Source organism: Haemaphysalis longicornis, unplaced genomic scaffold (genome assembly GCF_048455015.1).
Source record: "Haemaphysalis longicornis isolate Haplotype H1 unplaced genomic scaffold, Haemaphysalis longicornis Haplotype H1 scaffold_3, whole genome shotgun sequence".
NCBI classification, from domain to species: domain Eukaryota; kingdom Metazoa; phylum Arthropoda; class Arachnida; order Ixodida; family Ixodidae; genus Haemaphysalis; species Haemaphysalis longicornis.
In genome coordinates, this window is record NW_027526335.1 from 71,488,661 (window position 1) to 71,511,604 (window position 22,944).

At 48.8% G+C, this 22,944-nt stretch overlaps 1 protein-coding gene across 1 annotated transcript; it reads right to left on the reverse strand.

Moving 5' to 3' along the window:
* Positions 1–428: 428 nt before the first annotated feature.
* Positions 429–22,703, reverse strand: LOC144175264 (venom protease-like). Its single transcript, XM_077704358.1, has 6 exons — positions 22,325–22,703; positions 15,831–15,934; positions 14,712–14,818; positions 11,757–12,028; positions 10,077–10,249; positions 429–632 (listed from the first exon to the last, which is right to left on the reverse strand). The coding sequence occupies exons 1-6, from the start codon at positions 22,701–22,703 to the stop codon at positions 429–431; spliced, it is 1,239 nt and encodes a 412-aa protein (XP_077560484.1).
* Positions 22,704–22,944: the final 241 nt, after the last annotated feature.

The window sequence follows — 22,944 nt, forward strand, 5'->3', positions numbered from 1 at the left end:
GCATCGCACTGCGCCATTTCTGGGGTCTTTTGTCACTGTTTCGCTGTCCGCTGTTGTGCTGGTACTGTCGCACTGTTTGCCACGAGGTTGAACTCGAGCATGAGCCGGTTTTGCATTTTTTTCTCAATCATTGTTTTTAACGCATTTTTTGTGTTGTTGGTCTCGCAAAAATGTATTCCTAAATATAAGAACACTGGTAATATCAATTACGTATGTATTAGTTTTTTGTATTAACTATACAACTACGAAGTATGCTATAAGATGTTCGACAAGGTTTTACCTATTTAAATGCCTTGTTCACGAATTCTTCTAACTTGAAAACGGCGGACGTCTGTGCGTGTGTTCGTTGCGTGCTCCCTGTACTGCCGTCACCACGTGCAGGACACACAATACACAAGTGCTCCAGGAAAAAAATTGTTCGTGCAGTTCTATTCGATTGGCCTAGTTCCCTCATCCGGCAAAGCGTCAGCAATGACGTTCAGTATCCAGTCCACGGAGTTGGATACCTTGGTGTAAACGCCCGGGTACGAGGCTGACCCGCAGCCTACGCCGAAAGAGACGACGCCGATGGCCTCGAAGAAGGTTCGCCCGAACGACTGACCCTTCGTCACCAGCGGGCCACCAGAGTCTTGCTGGAGGGAAGAACAGAAAGGGCACGTGAACACGGTCCGATATTAAACTAATACTACACTAATTCTAAACTAAGCCAAAAGTAGTACACCTCATGCTGCGTTGGCACCTTCACGCTTTTGTGTCAGCTAGCTCCCCCAAAGCCGTTCACACTAGCGGCGAGAGACTGACTGAGGGAACCGCAATTAGGTTGTTGCCTAATCTGATGGTTAGGCAACAATCTGATGATTAGTAGCTGCTGAGGGATATCAACCTTCGAGAAAGAAAAAAAAAGAGCGAAGGCCCACTGACCATTTAATGACAGCCGTCTTAAAGTGCTTTGAGATCGCCTGCCTAGCCAAGGTACAAGTCTATAAGGACCGGGAAGCTACACCGGTGGCGCCACCACTCGGTACTCCCCTCGTTACTGGAATGGTCCGGCGCATTGAACTAGGCAGCCTTCCGTTGTTTTTGTCGTGTTTGCTTCGGTTCTTTTAATGTTTACGCGTTGTTGTGAGCGAATATGTGCGGTCAAACGAATTCTAGGCAGATGTGTAGGTTCTTAGATGCAATAACGACTACGTAAACTCGACGGACGCTTGTGAGGTGGCGTACGGGCCTGATTGATATGCGTGCTCTTTGCGGCGCTGTACGCCTGGCTCCACCCGGTTTGAATGCGAAAAAACTTATTAGTATTAATAGTCAATTCCACCACCATAAATTATTTGCACTAGATGCAATCACTATGATTTCCACACCAGATGGGATACCTGGATACGTGTGGGTTAACGAGAAAGGCACGTACAGTGCGCGTCAGACTTGTCTCGGTCAAGCGAGTGCGCTGCTTCCGAGCATGCTGGCGACATCTGTTGATAGCGTCCGGGTTCGAAATAGCTTGCCATTGCGCATGCGTCGATCTCGGACAAGCTCTTTTAGCATGGGCCACTCAAACCTAGGGATACAACCCCCCGCAAGAGGCGCTTCCGTTCTGTAGTGGCTTTCCGTTCTGTACAGGCGCTTCCGTTCTGTAGCCGTAGGCGGGGACACGGCGTAGGCGCGTAATTTGACGGGATGTATTATCAGCGCAGCCGTTATGTAATCGCACAAAAGGGTCGACGCGAAGTGCTGAAGGGCATTCTTGTTGCGTGCTTTTCGCTCCCTAAACGTGGGATTCCTAAAATTATAGCAGGTCGTTTTGTGTTCTCGCTTAACTGCCTGCGGGGATAGTGGATCACGCCGAACGACGCGTCCATCTGGCCGGTAAACGCTCACGGCTGGCATAGTGGAAGACCAGCGCCCCTAGAGAGTGGTGGCGTCTGCAAATTAGGATGGCACATGCGAAACGACTACCGGCCGGCTCTGCACGAGATTCACGCATGCGCAATTTCAAGCTATCTCCAATCCAGCCGCTATCAGCAGGTGTCGCCAGCGCACTCTGAAGCCACATGCTCTGCTGCCTTACAAGCCTGACGCGCACTATACGTACAGTCGGGATCAATTTGAAGGTGGTCGCTTGGGTGGCAAAATATCAAGCAGCCTCGTCATGTTGCTTGTTGTATCAGGGTTGTATCATGCAAGAGACAACCAGGGGAAGAAGGCGCTGCTGCCTTTATCTCCAAAGTTCATAAAACGGCTGCTTTGTAGGTCGAAATGTCCACTGACCGATGCTCCCGGGATTCTGCTTCCGGTTACGCTCGTGAGCGGCCGCAGGATGCTTGGCTCCGCTGGAGCGGTTAGTGCGACCATGACTGGTCGCGGAAACAGGCTTTTTGAACAGGACGCTGACGATTACCCAGTTTCACTGCCTATGTTACCGACAGGACGATGTGTTTTGAACACAGTTTTTATTCATGCTGACGTACGTGCTCGGCCTTATCGAGTGGAAGAATTCCGGGACATGTTGGCTCATCTGACTCTGCTCCCCGAGGTGGTTGCCTTGGGGGCGTATCAGATGAATCATGTGTGGGCCGTCACCTTCAAGGACGACGCCGGGGTTAAGAGGATGCTCTCGTGCGACGACGTCAGGGTCAAGGAGCGCCGGTGTATCGTCATCGACCCCGCAAATCAAGACGTGCGCCTCAAGATACACTGGCTCCTTCACAATGTTCCGGACGACGACGTTCGCGCGGCGTTGGCACCGTACGGCCGAGTCATTGACGTGTCCCGGGAGCGCTGGCGCGTCAGGGGCGTGCAGGACAAAGGCTCGACGACGCGGTCGGTGACGCTCAGGCTGAACTCGGGCGTGAGAGCCGACGATTTGCCGCACCAGCTCCGTGTTGCAGGTGAGCAGGCGCTCGTTGTCGTACCTGGCAGGGCCCCGCAGTGCCTGCGCTGCTCCGGCACGGGGCACATGAGGCGAGACTGTAAGGTGCCCCGCTGCACACTCTGCCACCGTTTCGGGCATGAAGCAAGCGAGTGCGTGCGAACGTACGCGAAGGTGGCCGGACCGCGAGGAGACCCGGAACAGACCGAGTATATTATGGACGAGGGGGAGACAGAGGAGGTGGCAGCAGGGGGCGGCAACGACCCTGGGGTGGCAGCTGCAGCGCAACAAAAGGAGAACTCTGATAAAAAAGTGGAGGCCCTGGTCGAGTTTCCCGCCTTGGCCAGTGCCGTGCAACCCGAGCAGAGCGACATCCAGACAGGTGATGCCGAAGGTGGAGGCCCGGTGAACGTCGAGGACAAGGTGCCCGGTGCAGAAAATTTCCTTCCCCTTCAGGGAGCGGACTTCTCAAATGGAGACGACGACGACCAAGCTTTGCCGAAAAGGCCACGCCAGGAGAAAGTGGGGGTGCAGGGAGGTGGGGACGGATCTGGACCTGTGAAGGTGTCTGCAACGGGGACTTCGTCGAGGCGCTCGAGCTTCAAGCCAAAACCGAGCACGCCTTACGACAGAGGACCAGCGGCATCAAAGAGCCCGTAAGAACACGCTACTTGTCACCACTTTTTTCCGGACTGCTAAGATGCCGTTGGAAAGTCTTTGTGTCACTTAAAACAAAAAAGTTCAGGTTATGCTCTAGGGATGGTCGTCGGCTCGCTGGGTTTTTCTTTTTTGGGTGTTTAGGGCAGAGGGAGGGAGGGTTTTTTTCCGTTTTGAGTATCTTGTAAGTCGACGGTATTCTTTTTTTGCGTGTGGTTGCGTGTGTGTGTGTGTGTGGGTGTGTGTGTGTGTGTGAACGCCGTAAGTTGAATATATTCTTCATTTAGGAACAAAATGTCTTCCGTCACACCCCACTTAACGTTGCATGTTGCCACTCTCAACGTGCGTGGATTAGCCGACCGCAAGCGACAAAGTCAGCTGTACCGCATTATAAATGAGCAAGACCTTGATATAGTGGCTTTGCAAGAAACGAAAGTTGAAAGCGAAGAAAATACTGAGCGTATGGTACGTAGTTTTTGTGCACGTTATCAAGTTTGTGTAAGCCATGCAGTGGGCTTCTCAGCTGGGTGCCTCTTATTAATTCGCCAGAGTATTGGGGCGACGGTTCAAGCCGTCACATCCGATACGAGGGGGCGGATGGTGGTGTGTGATCTTGTTTTTGCGTCGAAAGAATGGCGGGTCATTTGCGTGTGTGCGCCGATAAGGGTCGATGAACGAAAAGGGTTTTTTGAAGAGTGTCGCGCTTGGCTCGGCACAGAACGTGCTCTTATTGTGCTGGGAGATTTTAATTGTGTCTGTGCCGCTCGCGATAAATCGAGCACCACCCCCTTTCGTGACGGAAGTACTGTAGTACTGGATGAAATTATGGCTGATTTTGGCTTGGAGGATGTGGGGAACTTAATTAGTGGCGCACATCAGGTGCAGTTTACACACTTCCAGGGTGCCAGCCATGCCCGGCTGGATAGAGCATACGTCTCGCTAGAACTTGTGCCTGAGTGCTGCCAGTACGCTGTCCTTCCTATATCCTTTAGCGATCATTGCCTTGTTTCGTTTTCACTCGGCAGGCCCGAGAAGAAAGCGTCAAAGTTTAACTGGGATTTGTGGAAGATGAATAGTAAGCTAGTACAAGATGAACAATTTGTAGCAGATGTAAAAGGGATGATGGAAAAAATAGATGGGAGTGAGACAAGCTTGACTTTCCAGTGGGAAATGTTCAAGCAGAACGTTAAGATAACGGCACTAGAAAGGTCTAGTGTCCTCAGAAATAATAAAATGAAAAACGAAAAGGTGATTCGTGAAAATTTAAAAAAGCTTACAGAATTGGAGTGCGAATCACCAGGGCTTTTTAAAGAGGACATTAAATCACTGAAAGCCCAGTTGGAGGCCATGGAAGAAGAAAGGTATCATGGCGCATTAGTGCGAGCGAGGGCGGAGAAATTGCTTTTGGGTGAAGCCCCCACTAAGAGGGCCATCAGTTCGGAGAAACGATATGCAAACAGAAACATGATAACTGATATTGAATATAAGGGTGCGGTGTATAAGGACCAGCAAGTAATTAAGCGCGCGTTTTTCGAGTTCTATAATAACTTGTTTGCACGTCATCCCATAGACCCGAATGTTTTTAAGGAGGATTTCATGACGTTACTGCCTGTTGTAGAAGATGAAATGAGGACATATCTTGAGGCCTCTATTTCAATCGATGAGGTAAAGCAAGCGATTTCTGAGCTAAGTCCGGGTAAAACCCCAGGCCCTGATGGTTTGTGTGGAGCCTTTTACAAGGCTTTCGTAGATGAACTCAGCCCCATCCTTTGTGCATTATATGCAGAGGCCTATGAACTTAAAACTTTGCCCCCATCCTTTTCGAAATCTCATACTGTGCTCATCCCAAAAACGGAGGATGCAAGGGAGTTGATGAGCGTAAACGCGTACAGACCCATAACTTTAACAAATGTAGACTACAAGATATTAATGAAGGTACTCGCTAAAAGACTACAGACTGTGATGAAAGACTTGGTAGGGCAACACCAAACCTGTGGAATAAAAGGTCGCTCAATTACAACCAACATCCATGTAACTCGAAGCATTTTAGAATGCTGCGATTGCATGCAGTCCGCTGTGGCCCTCCTTCAGATCGACCTGGAAAAAGCTTTTGACCAGGTCTCACATGAACTGTTGCTTGCTACTCTAGAGCACGTCAACGTTGGAAAGGTTATTACTGATGGAGTGCGTATGTCGTATAAGGAGTGCACCACAAGTCTTGTTATAAACAAGGCACTCAGCACTCCAGTAAAAGTGTCACGTTCGGTACGTCAAGGGTGTCCTCTTTCGCCCTTACTTTTCTGTTTATTTATAGAGTCCTTTTGTTTGAGCATTAAGAACAGTGTCAGTATACGCGGTTTTCGGTTGCAGTCATGCGAAGTGCGCGTGCTTGCGTACGCCGATGACATCGCTCTTTTTTTTGAAGACAGAAGCAGCATAGGGGAGGCCGTTAAGATACTTAAAAGATTCTGTTATTGTACCGGAAGCTCTGTCAACTGGAAAAAATGCTTGGGCCTGTGGCATGGTAACTGGGATGCGACACCAAGCATATACGGAGGTATAAGCTGGGAACAGACGCCTCCGAAGTATCTCGGTGTGCCACTAGAAAACTACCGCGATAGCGATCCTTACTGGCGAAGGCAGGTGACAGAGCTGCGCAATAGGACGGAAAAGTGGGAAGGGAAAGGAAAAATGCTGTCAATGTTCGCTCGCGCGACAGCGTGTAATCTGTTTTTCGCGGCTAAAGTGTGGTACGTGATGCAAGTGCTCCACTGTGCGCGAGCAAATGTGCAAAGGCTGCACCGCGTGTTTGCCGTATTTATTTGGGGGTCTACTTGGGAGCGGACGAGTCGCACGAACTTGTTTCGACGTGTCCGCTCCGGGGGTCTGTCACTGGCACATCTTTTTCAGCGTCAAGTTGTAAACCGCCTTTTTTTTTCTGCGCGAGGTGCAAGATCCTTTCTTACGCACCGTTATTCAGGTACGCTTGGGCAGGGTCTTACCACAGTATGTTGTTAGTTCAACCCAACCATTAGCCGGCGATATTCATGGGTATTTGCGTGAAGTTGTCCAAGCGGCTCAATTTTTGTGCGCACGATTTTCCATGGAATACTTGTGCAATGTACAGAAGAAAAAGTTGTATAGAGATCTCCTTGATGTTTGTTTGCCAGTTCCACTGTATAGAACGTTGTACTGTGCAGGAACTGGCCAAGATGTACTGAAACGGGTCAAAGCAATGGCGGTTCCACCTGGTGTCAAATCCTTTTTCTTTAAATTGCACGCCGGTGTTTTACCTGTGAAAACGTGGATGCAGGAGAAGGGCCTATTTGTCCCGTGGGGTGTGGACTGTACCCTGTGTAAGAAGCCCGAAACAATTGAACATGTGTTCCTGGATTGCTGGGACGCGGTCTTTCTTTGGGACGTGCTACAGCGTACCCTGAAAAAGGATTTCCCTCTTGATTGTCACGGCATACGGTTCCTGTGTGTAGAAGACTGTAATGGTGTACCTTATGATTTGTTAATGCTTTTGGTCTTGCACGGCATATGGAGGTCTCGCATGGCTTTCCGCAACAGTGATATCGATGCCAGGCCAGCGAGGCAGTACTTCTGCGAGAACGTCAGACGGATAGTAGAAGTGTGGAAGGTCCAGCCGTGTGTACCGGACTGGATTTTGGAGGTGGAAAAAGTATTGAACATGCCGCGTTTTTAATTTGAGCTACGCTAGCGACCATGGCGTTAGCGGTTTTACCCTTGTTGTTCATGCCTTTTTGTTTTAGTTGATGTCCAAACCCGGCAATGAAGAAAAAAAAAAAAAAAAACCGATGCTCCCGTGATCACCTTCAAATTGATCCTGACTGTACGAGTTCGATTACCGTATGGCCGTGGAAACGTCGCGGCAGGTTACAATTTTTTTTTTTTGCAACCGTGAGCTTTGTGCCTTCTGTTTCCATAAGTGACAGCGCGTATACTTAGAGCTAACCGGGAACTACCGGGTTTGTAGTGGTCATTTTATAGAGAACCAAAGTAATTCAATCCCCCAAGAGCCCAAGCTAAAAACCCTCTCCCCGGTTCTCCCCATTCTAACACCTTTGTGAAATAAAAGCTGGCACCAATAGGCTGGCAAGGCGTTAAAAAAAGTGACAGGGTGTGTCAATTAGCTTCAACCTATGTTTTTAACGCGTAAGCAATCTATGCCTAGTATCTCAACGCGAACTTTGTAGTGCCTTGTCAATACATGTAACGTTGGAAGAGTAAATATCAATCATTGAAAGAAACATGAGAAAATATAAAACAAACGGAACAAAAGCCTTCCAATTCGGTTAGTGGCAGCGAATCCGGCATCCACCGTCCGTTGATGGGAGCACACAAAAATAAAAAAATAGTGAGAACTAAAATCACAGTTCTATTTTTTTTCGCGTTTTCATGCGTGTTTATAAACAAAATAAAAGAGAACTGAGGTCTAACAGATGAAACAAATTGGTATTCGGTCCCGCGCTTTCACGTGATTTGCTGTCTGGATTGAGGCATCTAAGGCCGCTGAAAAAATCCAAGGTTGGTAAAACGAAAAAACCGCCTAACTGTTTTCACACATAAAAATTCTTCAAATTTCTGCAATTTTAATGACGTGGGACTTGGTAATGCCTTGGTCATGCAATTAGGAAAAGCGGCTTCAGTGCAGCACAAGCGACGCAGATCCTGTTTATTCAAACGCAGGCGGTAACTTGTACTAAAACGCGACCGCAGCACTCAGTAGTGAAAATAAAGGCAAGTTTTTCGCCCCCTCTTGTTTCTCAGCGCTCATCCACGCAGTAAGAGATTTTTTTCTTTTTTTTTTCTTTTTTATGAAAATTCATGAACTCACTTGCGATCAACCAGGTCTGATAACAGGCATATAGCCATGCCTTTGCACGTCCAGGAATAACTTTCTACCGTCATGGAGTATTTACTTTGGGAGCGATTCCCAATGGCTCTGGTAACGTATTTCGTGAATACCAAGAAACCTCGCTTCTAGAGTAAGTATTGAGGTTACGTTGTGTCGTCTCTGAGCCTTTTTATTTGTTTATACCTTAGAAGGTACCCCAACTTTGTCTTTCACTCGTGCACACCGCCATTTCGTCGTCAACTGCCAAAGCACAGGCCTGCAGCATATTTCGATCGGCTGCCCATTCGGGCTTTCCCAGAGCGCTTAGCTGCAATATATTCCTCGATGGGCCAAACTGCACGCAGCAAACTACACGCAGCGAGCATGAGAAATTTGTACGAAAGAAGGGACTTGCACTTCCAGCTCGCCTTCCAACTTGGTGCATTGAGCATCTTCTGCGATTTGTAGTTACTGAGTAGGGGCGTAAATCATACATAGGGCTGGCTTACCAAAGGTCGCCTCCACTCGCATGGTTTACCAATCTAGAAAAGCACTTGTGCTTACCTAGGCTTTGCAAGCAGAACCTCAGCCGAACGGCAGAAAGCTATGCACAAGTACGCCGCGCTGACCGCCACCACGATTCCACTGACGAGCGCTTCGCCACCGGCGCCGCTGTATGCTGAAGCGACGGTGGTGACATACAACGACCGCCCGGTCTTTATACGTGCTGCCGGCATACATGGCTAATTTCACAGCGGAGGTGTACACGTCCAGGTTTCCATACATTTTGCTATGTCAGCATCTCAAAGTTCCTGTCGTAATCTAGTAATCTATGAGGAGTAGGCCTAGGAGTGAACTAGTATAGCATGTGCCGACACCTGGGGTAGCAGCAGGAAAGCTAGGACACCTCCCCGACTACATGTCTTTCCCCGGTCAGTGCAATCGGATGGAGTGGACGAAGGGCAGGGCGCTTACAAAGCCGAATACCAAGACGTAAACGCATCGGAGAGGGGAGAGGGGCGATTGGCTGAGCATAAGGGTGCGCATGCGAAGTTTGAGAGAAACTTTTGGACAGACACTCTGAATCCAGTTGTGTGATGTGTGGCAGACTATAGTTGACGCGAGTTCACCTCAAAGACCAAACATTAGGCCTAGGACACAGCAAACGCGGCACATTTACTACTGTCATCTTAGCAAAGTGATATGCACGGATAGAGAAATAAATACCGCAGTAGAAGATTGGATCCGTCAGGCAATCAAGCAATTACTTTCTCCGAGGTCAATCACTAGGCCACAAAAAAAGTGTGTCCGTCCGTCCTCTGAGGCCTGTATGAAACTTTTGAAGCGTTTTGATGTGTTTCATGCCCCCGGAGTAGTAATATGTCCCCGCACTAGGGCACTAGACAACGCCTTATAAGAGGGAATGTAGGTTACCCTCTCGTGCGTGGGTTACACGGCCAAATCGTGTGTAATTTTTTATTTTATCGCTCCTGTTTCTTGTTTGTTTCCGGCCTCGCTATATCACAGTCCCGACTGCGCACATACATACCAGACTTTAGCTTACTCATTTTACTCTCATTTTACCCTCATTTTTAAACTCAGTTTTACCCTTGACCAAATATCATTTTATGTGGATAAAACAAGAAATACGCAGACACAGAAATACGGGCTCCGTGAGACCGTTACCTGGCAGGCATCGACGCCGCCGCTTGTGGTGTTCCCAGCGCAGATGAAGTCGCCTTTCATGCCGTGAGGGAATTTGTCAGCGTAGTTTGACAGCCCCTGGTAGCGCCGCTCGCACGACTGGGTGTCGACTAACGGTATCCTGGCGTGCTGTAGGACCATCTGTAGCCGTCCACCTGTAAGCAGTTCATAGGATGATTTACCTTCAACGCACGCACAGGTAATACGCACGTACAAGCTATCCCGATTGCGCACTGCGGCGTCCGATACGGAAACTGCATGTAATGGCTGCTTCATTGCAGACAAGTGCATTAAGAAATAAAGACAACTCTATAAATGGGAACATGATCCCTTAGAAGTTGAACAAAAAGAAGTTGTAGCAGAACTTTCGTGTTAAAAGGAGTTTACCCCGTCCTGCTGAAACTGACGGCCAGCTAGAGAATTTTTCTGGAATGACATAATTCAGCAGCATTCAATATGTACCGATCATAGGGGACACGAAGAAAAATTACAACTTTCCTTATTTGCAAAGAACTAGGCTTAAAAACTACCTGACTGATCTTAATTTAGGCTACGCAAGAAGTTTTTAACCGACAGAAATCCTAGAAGTATCGACAAACGTTCAGGTTCACGCTGCAGGGACGCGTTATGACCAGGTGTTACGTCATACCGCCCCACATAAAAACTTTATTTCAGTGTGTTAGCTACACGTTAGCATTCACGTGATGCCATCAAACGGAATTAGAGTCCCCACCACAATCGTCCAGCCATGTTTCTTAGCGATGGGTTAGCAATCGCACAAACAAAATTCTGTAACGTCATAGAAAATTTCTTAGAAAGTAGCTATGGAGTTTCCACTGCTTCACATGTTTCCTCTAATGTCTCCATTACTTTTCAAAGTTTGCGATAAAATGGGTTTCACTGTTATTAGGACAAAGCAGTTGCAGCAGCTGTTGCAGGCAGTTGCAGTGAGACAAAAGGATAAAGGTTTAATACTCAAGTGTATGCCTTAATAACACGCCTCGAAATGATATTCGCAGAGAAATGTTTCAAAATCTCTATTTTACATTTGCACGTCCTCACCACACTGTTTTCTTTTTTGTAAAAATACCTAAACCAGCACTGCCAACGACGTTTTACCATTCATTGTATATGACGTCACATTCCATAGAACCGGGAAACGTCTGAGGCAGCTTTGCTTGGCTCTTTTTCTGAATGAGCCATATTTTGCGGTAAGGGAGAACTGTTGCCAGGAATGGAATTTTGGCACTATAATATGCCGATATCGGCCAATTTATTTTTCCCCTTTTGGTTTCATTGAAACAAGTCAAATTTCCTTTCTTAAGAGAACGATAGTAAAAACGCGAAGGCTTTCTCCAATGCAATCTGTGTCAAAGTCCAAAATCTCTTATGATTCGACCTTGTTGGAATGACGCAGTCGGATAGACGTCGGCTTTATAGCACTAGGGACCGAGATTCGATTCCGACCACGGAAAACACTTCTTTTCTTAAGGCTCTTCGCCTTACATCATCGCCATCATCATGCGCCCTTTTCGGAAAAAAAAAAATGCGTAAAGTAGACTTTCCTGAGATGCGTTCTTGTGTTACGATTTACGGCGCAAGAAAGTCATAGAAAGCTTTGCTTTAAAAGAAGTGACGTCAGAGAGGTTACTATGCGCTCACCGAACTTGTCGTGTCCCCATCCAATTACAGTGGCCGCACTCTCGTTGGGCAGGGAGCCGGCGGCGGGCAGGCAGGCCAAGGGCAAGGGCCGCATGTAGGGCGACAGCTGCACCGACTGGTTGAGGAAGAGCAGCGCCACGTCGCCGTAGTGCCGCCAGCCGTCGAAGTCCGGGTGCACGTGCACGGACGCCACGTGACGTTCAATGAAACGCTCACTTGTTAAGTACGATAAATTGACGCCGCCGATGCGGGCTATGTAGCGTGTGTCCCGTCTGCGGAAGGAACCAGGGAAAGAACGGCTACACGCATGGGCGTCCGGAAGGGGGGGCAAGGGGGGGCAACTGCTTCCCCCTGGAGATTCGGATATTTTCATGCACTACAAAAAAGCTGCACAGCTTGGTTGGCCCATAATTAAAATAACTTTTCCTTGAAGGACGGAAGAAAGGAGAAAACCACACCGACGTTCCCTCCTTTGTCTCGTCCTTTAGCGCAAAGTTTTTTCAATTATGTACGCGAACCAACTAGCCCAACAATCCACGCTACTCAAATGATTAGCACACTCAGGCCCTGCGTATCCGTATGGAATGCCTTTCAGGACTGCGTTCAACATTGCACTTTAGGACTGCCTGTGCTGGCTATTGAAGATAGCGAACAATTCTGAAAGGTTTGACTTTTTTTTATTTTTTTCTAAACTTTAGATTTATGCAGTCTTACCACAAGAACTTCAGTTTTCGGACAAATTTGCAGCTATATCTAGCAAAAAATCTTCAATGCTACACTAAGTAGGGAGAGTGTAACATCCTCCCGTGCCATCCCATCACTTAGTACACCCTTTCCTTCGAAATAGTGAAATGTTGGCACCACCCAAGCCCCGAAACAAAACATATAAATCAGCCCCTCAAGGCGCTTGTATGCCTGTACTGCATTGAAAGTCAGGGAGGCCAGTAGTATCTTTATTGTGTGAGCCATTTCAACAGACTTCATCACACATGTCATCTCGCAATTTGCCCAGAAAACCCCGAGGCGTCTGGAGCTGCTATTCAAGAAAGATTGGCGGAGTGCAGTTGTGTGTATGTGAACGTATTATGCTGTGTGCAATTGGCGTGAGTCGAGAACCCTCCCGCAGCGAGACTGACCACTCTCCTTTACAAAGTGACCGTAACTTTTCACATTTTCTTTATTAACTTTATTTCTTTGTTTGGTAATAAAATCCAATGTATATTCTCCAAGTCTGGTTCTAATTCGCTGTTTGTAATTTTTGTAACCACAAATAACGCCTTTTTGGTGCTATCCAACCCAACGTTTATTTGTAATTTTTGTAACCACAAATAACGCCTTTCTGGTGCTATCCAACCCAACGTTTATAGATACTATAAACGTTGATCCAACCGTATCCCCCCCCCCCCCCTTGCTGATGGATGCCCCCCCCTTGCAAAAAGTTCTGCGGACGCCCTTGGCTACACGGGAGACGCTTCAAAATGCTCAGGGAGATAAAGTGAAATGGAAGTTCCGTATGCAACCTGATGTGGCACGGCCGTCGGGTCAACTTACCATGTTCGGCCAGCTGCCTTAGCATCTAAGAACTGCCAAGTGACACAATGAACAGAAGGCAAAAAAAAAAAAAGGCTGCGGCATATCTCAGCTAATCTTGGATATGCAAAGAAAAAGCTTGGCTTATTCTGGTTGAGTCTTGCTTTCGCTTGGTTAGCCTTTGATGTAGCTGTATTGCCGACCCCGGCTCAACACCATTCGGTCCGATGCAATGCTCACAGATGGAGCCCCGCCTCGCTTTCATTCGTGACGAACGCGGTTTCCTATTTGCCGGGCGCAATACGATTCACGTGGCCCGAAACAACCCAGCGGTGCATGCGTAGGAGGCGGCGGGGTTGGTCGGCAACCAATCAGCTGAGCGCCCGTAATAGCGGCGGCCGCCGCCGCTAGCTAAGCAGAACGACTGAAAAGGGGGCCTTCTGCGTAGTGCCGACAGCGGGAGCGCCGAATCACGTGATGCGCTGCAAGTAGTGTGTCGCAGGGGGTGCGTCTGCGGTCAAAAGATAAACTTTCGCATCCGCGGCGAAAACGCGGGGGAAAGTAGTAAAGCTTTGCTAAGTAGTAAAGATTTTACCGTCGTATGGATACCGCGCCGCATTTCGAACATACAAAGATATGCTGCAACACTACCACCACGATTACAACTCTCAACGGCCGCCCCACAACGAATTTACGAGTGAGAAATGCACCACGATGTGTCGCATTCAGGTGAAAATATACCCAAATGGCGCCGTCCTCCACGCTATTCACACAACCTCCTAGTCTACCATGTCCAAATAATTGCCGATTTCTGCACCAGACTCACACATAAACCCATGTAAATTTATGTTAACCATACTTTCTTCTATGAGCGATCACATTTTCTATTTCCGTGGGCTTGGGATAGCCTTTTCGCACTCCCTTACCCGCGCAACTAGCGACTCGACTGCCTCGGTGAAGAGTGGCCAAGCACGAATGATAGCGCTTATCTGTGAATATTGTCCTGAGGTTACCTTAGTAACGCACACGATTGAGACACCGATGCTCGACTGCCTCTACTAATGAACATAGTCGAGACATCAATGTGAACATGTACTGCAGTGGTCTCTGATCACCCTTCTTACCTTACCGACACTCGGGGTGGAAAGGGCCGTAGCGGCAGGGGTCTCCAATGGAGTCTTGGAATGAGGGCCCCACACCACGTTACGATGCTCCCAATAAAGTTTATCCCCCTCTTCCTCCCTGTCTTAACAATTGATTGTCAATCACTCGATCAACAATGAAACATTTTTCCGCCCCCCCCCCCCCCCCCACTTCATGTTCGCTGTACGCTTTGCATCGGAAAGCAATGCGCACTTTCTCAAACTTTTGCTGCCAGGGTCTAGCCCTGCAAATCCCAGAAGGGCTTCACGTTGGCATACTTACAGAGAGTTATGGAAGCAGTGTGCCGCCGACAAGATCACGTTCCTGGTTATCAAGGTTCCTCCACACCAGAAGTTGAGGATTTTCACGCTGTATCGAAACAATGCCGCCTGCAGGACCACAAAAAAAAAAAATAATAAACTGTGGGCTTTCTGAATCCTCAACACGGACGTATTGGCTGCAAAACCGAAGAAATTGTATTTGCCTTATCTGGCCTCACCAAGAAAAGAAGGAAAGGGGCGGAGTATTGAGAAGACAACACGCTGGTTGAAGTTTAACTAGTGAACCGTCTCCCACTCGCCACTAGAACCTTTCTCAGAGATTTTTATTGTGGATGACTTCACCGCAAATATTGTTCTGACTCAACCCCTATGTGACCTAATACAGCAAATGAAATTCTGGCAGATACGATGAAAGGTACACAGGTATTGAATCGAGTCAACAGCATCGACAACGCTTTTTTTCCACCTCGCTTGTCTGTTTACGTCCATTGATTATCTTCAGTATCCTGTCACAGTGCGGGTGGTATCAGCGATTCCTTTGCTCGCGTTCGAAGCGTATCTGGCACCCAGGTGGCCGGTCGGCGCATTTCATCCAAAGCCCGCGAGGGCGATGTCACAGACCACGTGACTCTACAAAATGACGAATCTTATTACGGCGTCATTTTGTCCCTCGTTCTTGCGCTCCGCCTCTCTATGAACTGAAAGAAGGCTATCAGAAACAAAGACATGCGTTGCGTACGTTGGCTATCGCCGATGCGACCTGCATAACGTATCTTCAGATACTTGCACCAAACTTGCGCAAGAAATTAATATTTCCTATTCACGGCTTCAATATTGTTACGTAGCGGCAGGACAACAATGAAACGAACCATGATAGATGAGTTGCGATCTATTTACACTATGTACATGTCGACCATCAGACAGTATACGCGCAGGCTGCGCGCTTCATAGAGCTTCGCCAACGTCGGAGGCTGTGACCACACAGCTACGCGCCGCTGCCCTCTTCATCGTCGTATTATTTCATGGGCCCCCGGTTGCAAGCGACCATCGTGCTCGAGGCCTAAGTAGGCAGAAGATGGAGGTGAGAACGAAAGATGAGAATACACATGGAAGTCTTTGCCGCCACGATGATCATGGTTGTCCTGGTGAGCACCGGCCCCAGAACAGCAGTTCCGGCCAACGTCACAAAGAAGAGTGCAGAGCCCTTGGAGACGTGCCGGAGATCTGGGCGGGGGAACGGCGTCGGCTTGACGTCAGGTCGCGGCTGCTAAGGTCGTCTGGCCTCAGCGGGTCACGATAGCCGACACGGGGCTGACGGATGGTCACATCCATGGCTCACTGGGGCTTGGAAGGGCCAACGGAATTCAAGAGCCACGATGAGACCTCTTCATGAGCCGAGACGTGGTGAAGCTCGGGGCCGTAACGGGGATGAAACCCGCACCCTCCATCAAAATATTACGTGGCGGCAGGGCAGATATGAGACGAACCATGGTAGATGAGGAGCAATCTATTTACACTATGTACATGGCGGCCATCAGGAATGCGCAGACTGCGCACACTGCGGAGCTCTGTCGTCGTCGTCTGAGGCTGTGACCTCGTCTGAGCTTCGTACGAGACAATATTTAGCACAAATATCGGGTAAAATCTTGTGCCTTGTGGAAAGTGAACCTTGCATCATTTACATTTTGCTCCTCACGAAAAAGTTATACACATTGGCCGATCACTAGTGGGCGAGCGCGATTTAGCCATTGCAGCAACTGTGTCGTTGCACGCTTGGCCAGTGAGACCGAACTTTATTTAGTACGCAAGAACTAGGAAGGGCAACAGCAGGAAGTCTGTGCGCCTATCTGAAGCTCTGAAGCCTCCGAAGCTTCCCGTGCAGGGTCAACAAACGATATTAGAGCGCAAAAGAAAAATGATTAGGGATGTGAGCGTGCGCAGCGCCTGCGCAGTGACGCAGCGCAGTTAAGGGTTACTGGGTTCGGTGCTCAGGTGTTTGTTTGTATATATGTGCATAGCGCCTGTGATCAACAACGGCGCAAAAAAAGGCAGAGGCACGGCGCCATGTTGGGGGCAAAAGCGACAGGCGCAGAACTGCGACAACCTGTTGCCCGCGCATTAAGGGCCCATGAAGACAAAATACAGCTTTGTTCAATTAAAAAAAAACCTATCCTATATTAAAGGGACCGTGTAACACGTTCGATAAGCGCTTTCACTCTTTTTTTGCGTCTGGAATCACTGCGAAAGCTAATGTTATCGCCAGCACGGAGCAGCACTGCGTGATTTGCTCGTCGTACCGGATACGCCTTCCATTTCTGCGTTGTTTTGGGGGCTTTTAAATGCAGCGCATTTCTTTAACTCACGATGTCACCCGTTCTAGGCGTCCGTAGTAGTCCACATCGCTCGCCCCCTACACTATATAAAAAATAATGCTTACCGGCGCCTGGTTTCGATCCCACGACCCTGCGGGCGGAACGCAAGGTACATGGTGCTCTACCCGCTGCGCCGCAAAGCCGACACAGAATGGAGGGCTATGAACGCGCCTTATATCCTTGACTCATTTAAACTACGTCAAGAAGCTGCTGATACAACGCATTCACTACCTGTGGGCGGAACGCGAGGTACATGGTGCTCTTCCCACTGCGCCACAAAACCGACACAGAATGAAAGGCTACGAACGCGCCTTATATCCTTGACTCATTCAAACTACGTCAAGAAGCTGCTGATACAACGCATTTACTACCACCAACTCCCCAAACACTAAACGTTAACGCAATACACCCACCCCCTATGCGACGCATTTACTCGAGTGCCCCTCGCGGGGAGATGGGCCCTTTAATTTTTTTCTTTCAAGTTGCTATCGTAAAGAGTTCATTGCTGAAACTGAAGGACATCCGGCCAACAGCCCCTACATGACCTTAGTGACGTAGTTTGAGCCCTCGAATGACGTTAAGACCGGGAAAAAGAGAAAAATATTTTGAGCGAGTTTACAACTCATTTAATGGACAATAGAGCCGCAATTTCTGGCTGAGCTACTTTGCTACCTCCTAATTTAAGTACTAGGTGTGTTGGGTGACTACGTTCTGCAAGCATTTAATATTTCAAAAAAAGTTGAAAAAAGTGTTTCAGGGTCCCCTTACTTACTCAGCTTCATTCCAGCCACAAAAGAAGCTCTCAACTGAAAACATTGCAGATAACATTTGAACACTTTTACATTTCACGTGGCAGTAACGTAATATGGGCAGGGCTGTGGTATTGCGGCAAGCACTAATATTATAGTATTCAGTGTGTTGACTACACGTTCGCATTCAAGTGATACGATCAAACGCAGCTGGAGGCTCCACGACAATCGACCGGTCATAATCCTTGGCGGCAGCTTGGGCCGACGGCCGCCAATGCCCCAAACATGATTTTGAGACGTCATTAAGAAACTACCAGAAGGTGACTGGAAAGGCGCCACTGTTTCATGTAGGTCTTGTTTAATACATCGACAATTTTTTAAGGTTTGCAATAAAATTGGCACCATTTTCGCCGGGGCAAAGCACTGTTTTTAATGAGCCAACTTGCGTTTTGTTTTCATGGCCCCTTTAAAGACAACAAGTGCGATTCATTTGTACCGACTTGGTGACGCATATGAACCAAATGTGGCGTGCTTGCGCACATAGCAGAGATCTCCATCATATCGCCACGTAATCTCTTCGCGCTTCCACAAATTGCCATGTTCAATTTCCGAACATCGGATTTTTGGGTGCTATTGAGGCAGATTTAGCCAATTGTAGAAAAATGTCGACGCCACGTAAGCGTAGCTTCGTTTGAATCTGGCGTCAGCACTGACACCAACTTATTACGCGCAAGTTCAAGGGCACGACCCTCACATCTAAAAATGGGTGATTTTTAAATCACCATCTGCCCATTAACCAGGAGGCACGCAATACTCGAGAAACAAATTACTTTCTAACAGTAATCCGGCGACACATGTTGCACTGAAGCACAGTATCGAATATGAAATAATACACTTGAATGAATGAATGAGTCGGGGTTCATTGCACACAGTTTCGACCGAGAACTTTGTACCAATGCACTACGAACTCAAGGCAAGGCTGACAAGTCAAAGAAAGAATTACGCAGAAGTATTGGGAACGAGGGAGTCTCATTCATTTCTAGGGCACGAATAAGGCTTATCGAGGCAACAACAGTTTCAAATATCACTACTCAACGTGGCGCCTGAAGTGGCTTGGGAGTATAGTGAAACACCTGAGTAAATTAACAGCAAGTTTGTATCCAAAATTAACAGCATATAGGTGCCCGGTGAACTCCGATTTTGCAATAAAATTATCGGGTCAGTAGCTAGGGAGTGTTATCATAACCATTATAGCAAAAACTGTTGCCTAGCTAGGCGGCCGATCCTCCGCTACCACAAATATATTTCGTTAAATGAAAACGCTGGTAGCATAACGAGTGTTGGTTGATAGCGCAGCGCATTGTGAGAGGTATGACGCGGGGGGATGAAAGCAAGCTATAATTTAACTTTACGCGACGTGAACTTCACGGTCATGTTAGGTATGATGTGCTGAGATGTACGATTTTTAATTACCTTCATTGCGATTCACGTGAAAGTTGCCCAAGGCGTCACAATCTGGCAGGTAATTGGCACCAGACAGTTAAACATCCTGGGGAACATTCAGTGTTTTGGCCCCATCGTTAACACCTCGCGAGAATCCAATGTGCACGAACTCAAAAACTACTTCTCTCAAAAAGGCCCTAAATAGTTTTACAAAGGCTGCAGGTTCTGGAGCTTTCTTCCTGTCCTCGCGCCTCAAAGCTGGGTGCTACGAGCTGGTAAGCTCCGAGCAAAACAACCTAGAATACACTTGTCAGGGGCCTTGCGCTCCGAGGTATGCGCAGCCATTTGCTCGGCTCGGTGGTTCGTCCGGAATTCATTTTTAGCAGCCGGCACGCATGCTCTGTTACGAAAAGGGAAAGCCGTTCTTCAGCGTTTATAGGCGCCGTGAAGATAGCGACGCAAAGCCGTGCACGGTAGTGCAAGCGCAGCATTCCGAACACATGCGCGTGCCTCTCGCACTTCCCTTGCGTGCCAACGTGCCACTTCCTTACCAGCGTCTCTACGATCATCATCATCGTCCATGTTGGCGGCAAATTTGAAATCCGCAACATCCTCCGCGCCCACCAAATGCTCACGCGCATAGAAGCACACACACAACAGTTACTTTAGTCTAGTAAATTATATACTGCACGCCAGCTGAACTTTTCAGGTCCTAGTGTGACCGTCTTCGGCAAACACTATCGTCGATTGTCCATGTTCCAGAAAAGCTACCGGAATTTGCCGGCTCCGTCCCTCGGCAGCGCTGTGGTCCCAACAGTTTGCAGCAAGAAAAGTGAAAACAATTCACAATGTCTGAGGACTTCACGCTTTGCCTGGCTGTAGCCTCCCCGTCACTCTCACGTATTTCAGCGAGAGCCTTGCTGACTACACTGTGAAAAAGTCGCCTATGAGCGTTGTCAATGGAGTGGTTACAACGGTCATCTCGAGGTGCCAGTCGCGGGCGTTTCTTTTCTTTGGAGGTGCAGTTGAGATTCGTTGCTTCAAGAAATGGGACCCAACAGCATTGCAGATGCGTCATAAACAACACGAAATCGAATGGCTCTTGACAACTCTCGGAGGACCTCATGGTGTGACATGTAGTAAGCACGATCTGAACCACACGTTTCCTTCACAACTTTTTCTGCGTGTTCATCCCTCTGGCATTGCCTCACAGCCTTACCGTACGGTTTTATGCCTTCTTCGTTTCAAGAAAGTTGTCCAGGTACTCCGTGAAGTCTCGAAAGGGCAATCTTTCGGTCGTCGGCTATTTAGACTGGTCTGGACCCATATCGCACTTCTACGTCATGGCGCACATTCACCAGCCCAATTGAATCTTTGAACTTTCGCAATATATCTTCATCGAGATGCCAGTTCGAAGAGATCTTGAGACCAAAAGTGTCTACTTCGCAAAACCGCCGAGAAGAGCAACAGAGGTTTTCATTGTCGTGCGTGTCTTTGCGGAGAACACAGACGAGAGTGCTTCCTTGGCATCTATTGCTGTCTTGCAGAGATGCCGGTCCTTGTAATGTCCATTCCAGGCTTGTATTGACAGCAACCAAAGCAGGATTCATTTCTTCCCGCTGGAGCTGGCTCGTTTCTGGAATGAACTTCCACATCTGGTCTGACCCAAAGAGAAGGCTCATGCCCTGTTGAACTCCATGCCTGGGAAAGCGATGGTGTCAGCCACTGGCGTCCCCTCGGCGACCAGGCATTGCAAGAGCGTGTTGCCCTTCTGTGCTTCAGCCATGTCTTCACAGATGTAAGGCACAACGATGGCTTCACATATCTGTACCCGTACTATCATGTTGGCTGCGGAGGGTCGCTCTGACAACTTTAAACTTCTTGGGACCTCCAAATCGGTCGAAAGCGCTGATGTCCAGATCGACTTCGCCAACTGCAGCTAACTTGAGCTTAGAGGCGACGTCTTGTCGGATGAAAGTCCGCTGGCTGCCATTATCAAAAACTCCACGGACGTAACAGCAATGTGACGAAGCCATAATCTGCGCCCGGAACGTCTGCACTAAGACGTCGCAGGCGATTCGCGGGATGGCTGATTTGCGCATATTAACGTGCATCGCTGCATGTTGAGTTTCTGCAGCCGATCCGAATAGTTTTCGAGTGCGGCCAGTGGTGCACATCGTGGTAGCATGTCGTCGCCAACACGCCCCACACCGGACCTTTATTCGGCACCTTCGTACGAGATGTCCCTTGGCAGTACATCTGAAGAATCAGCCGTCACTTGCTAGGCGGGTTCGCTTGTCAGCCAAGGGGATGTCGCTCGGACATTCCACCATTCGATGATCTTTGGCGGATAAAAAGAATCAAGACGAAGTCTGTGACTTGTTGTGAAGGACGGCAGCGGTCGGAATAGACTGCTGCTTCTTGGGCCCTCGGTCACCCTCCTCACTTCGTTGAGGCTTGCTGATCTGGAAGCTTCTTTCTCTGCACTCGACTTCCACTCGCAAGAAAGACAGTAGATGCCCCACGTGCTGGGCAGAACAACTCCGACTGCTCGGGGAAGCGGTGCTCGCAGCAAGGCTCCGCTGTTTGAAATAATCGACAGTAATGTCGCCAGGTATCACCTTTAAAAGCACTCCATTCAGCATAGCCGCATAAGAAGAAATTCCAATGCCCAAGCTTTCCAGTGCTCGCCGGTTCTTTGCACGTGGTCGTACAGCTTCCTCAAAGCGGGCACGTTGCGGGCTCAATTGACAGCCCTGAGCTTCCGCAGATTTTCAAAATACCTCAGCTCGATCACTTTAGAATTTCCAAAACGATTCTTCAAGATATCAAGAGCACCTTGATAACACGACTCTGACACTTGCAGGCCAGCAACGGCTTCAGCAGAAGCTCCGTCAAGAAGTGAAAGCAAGTAATGAAAGCGGGCAATATTGGACAGCTGCGGATTCTCGTGAACGGAATGTCGGAAATGTCCCAAAAAGGTTGCCACCGCATTGTCGCTCCGTCGAAGCGCAACAGTTCTAGCTTCGGGAGACGTGCTCCAAACTCACGAGTAGGTGGTATGGGCGGCCCGGTAGACGTCGCAGCCCGGCGGTCTCCGCTGGCGTCATCCAATGGAGGAGCAGTCTGGAGGGTCGAAGATGACTTCAACACCTCCATGTGATGCTCGAGTAAAGCCAGCGCGCTGGTCGCTGCGTCGTCATACTCCATGACCGAAGCGTAGTCTTCCGCTGCCTGGTCGTCGGTCAGGTGGGCTTCAAGCTCGGCGTTAAGTGCAGACAATGCTGCATTGCTCGCTCGAAGACGCCCGTGAAAGACACGAAGGGCGGAAAGGTCCAACTGCTGAGACTGTAGCAGCTGGTCCACCTCGCTGATGATCTTCGTGTTCACAGCCCGCCGTGACACGCGCTTGTTCTTGATCCATCCCATGCCGGTCGTAGCTGAAGAATGGCGTACCCAGCTCGCCAGGAGAATACTCGCCGCAACGCTGGCTAGCTTCCCGTATTTATGTTACGAAAAGGGAAAGACGTTCTTGAGCGTTTATTGGCGCCGTAAAGAGAGCGACGCAAAGCCGTGCACAGTAGTCCAAGCGCAGCGTTCCGAACTCATGCGTGTGCCCCTCGCAGTCCCCGTGCGTGCCAACGTACCACTTCCTTACGGGTCACGGGTA

Bases quoted from the DNA above. Each gene is read 5' to 3' on its own strand.
- LOC144175264 (XM_077704358.1), bottom strand. From the start codon at position 22,703: ATGGGATGGATCAAGAACAAGCGCGTGTCACGGCGGGCTGTGAACACG. The intron at 15,935-22,324 runs GTGAGTTTGGAG...TCCCCCGCCCAG, and splicing joins GCCGCCCATACCACCTACTC to ATCTCCGGCACGTCTCCAAG. The intron at 633-10,076 runs GTAACGGTCTCA...TCTTCCCTCCAG, and splicing joins GCGGCGTCGATGCCTGCCAG to CAAGACTCTGGTGGCCCGCT.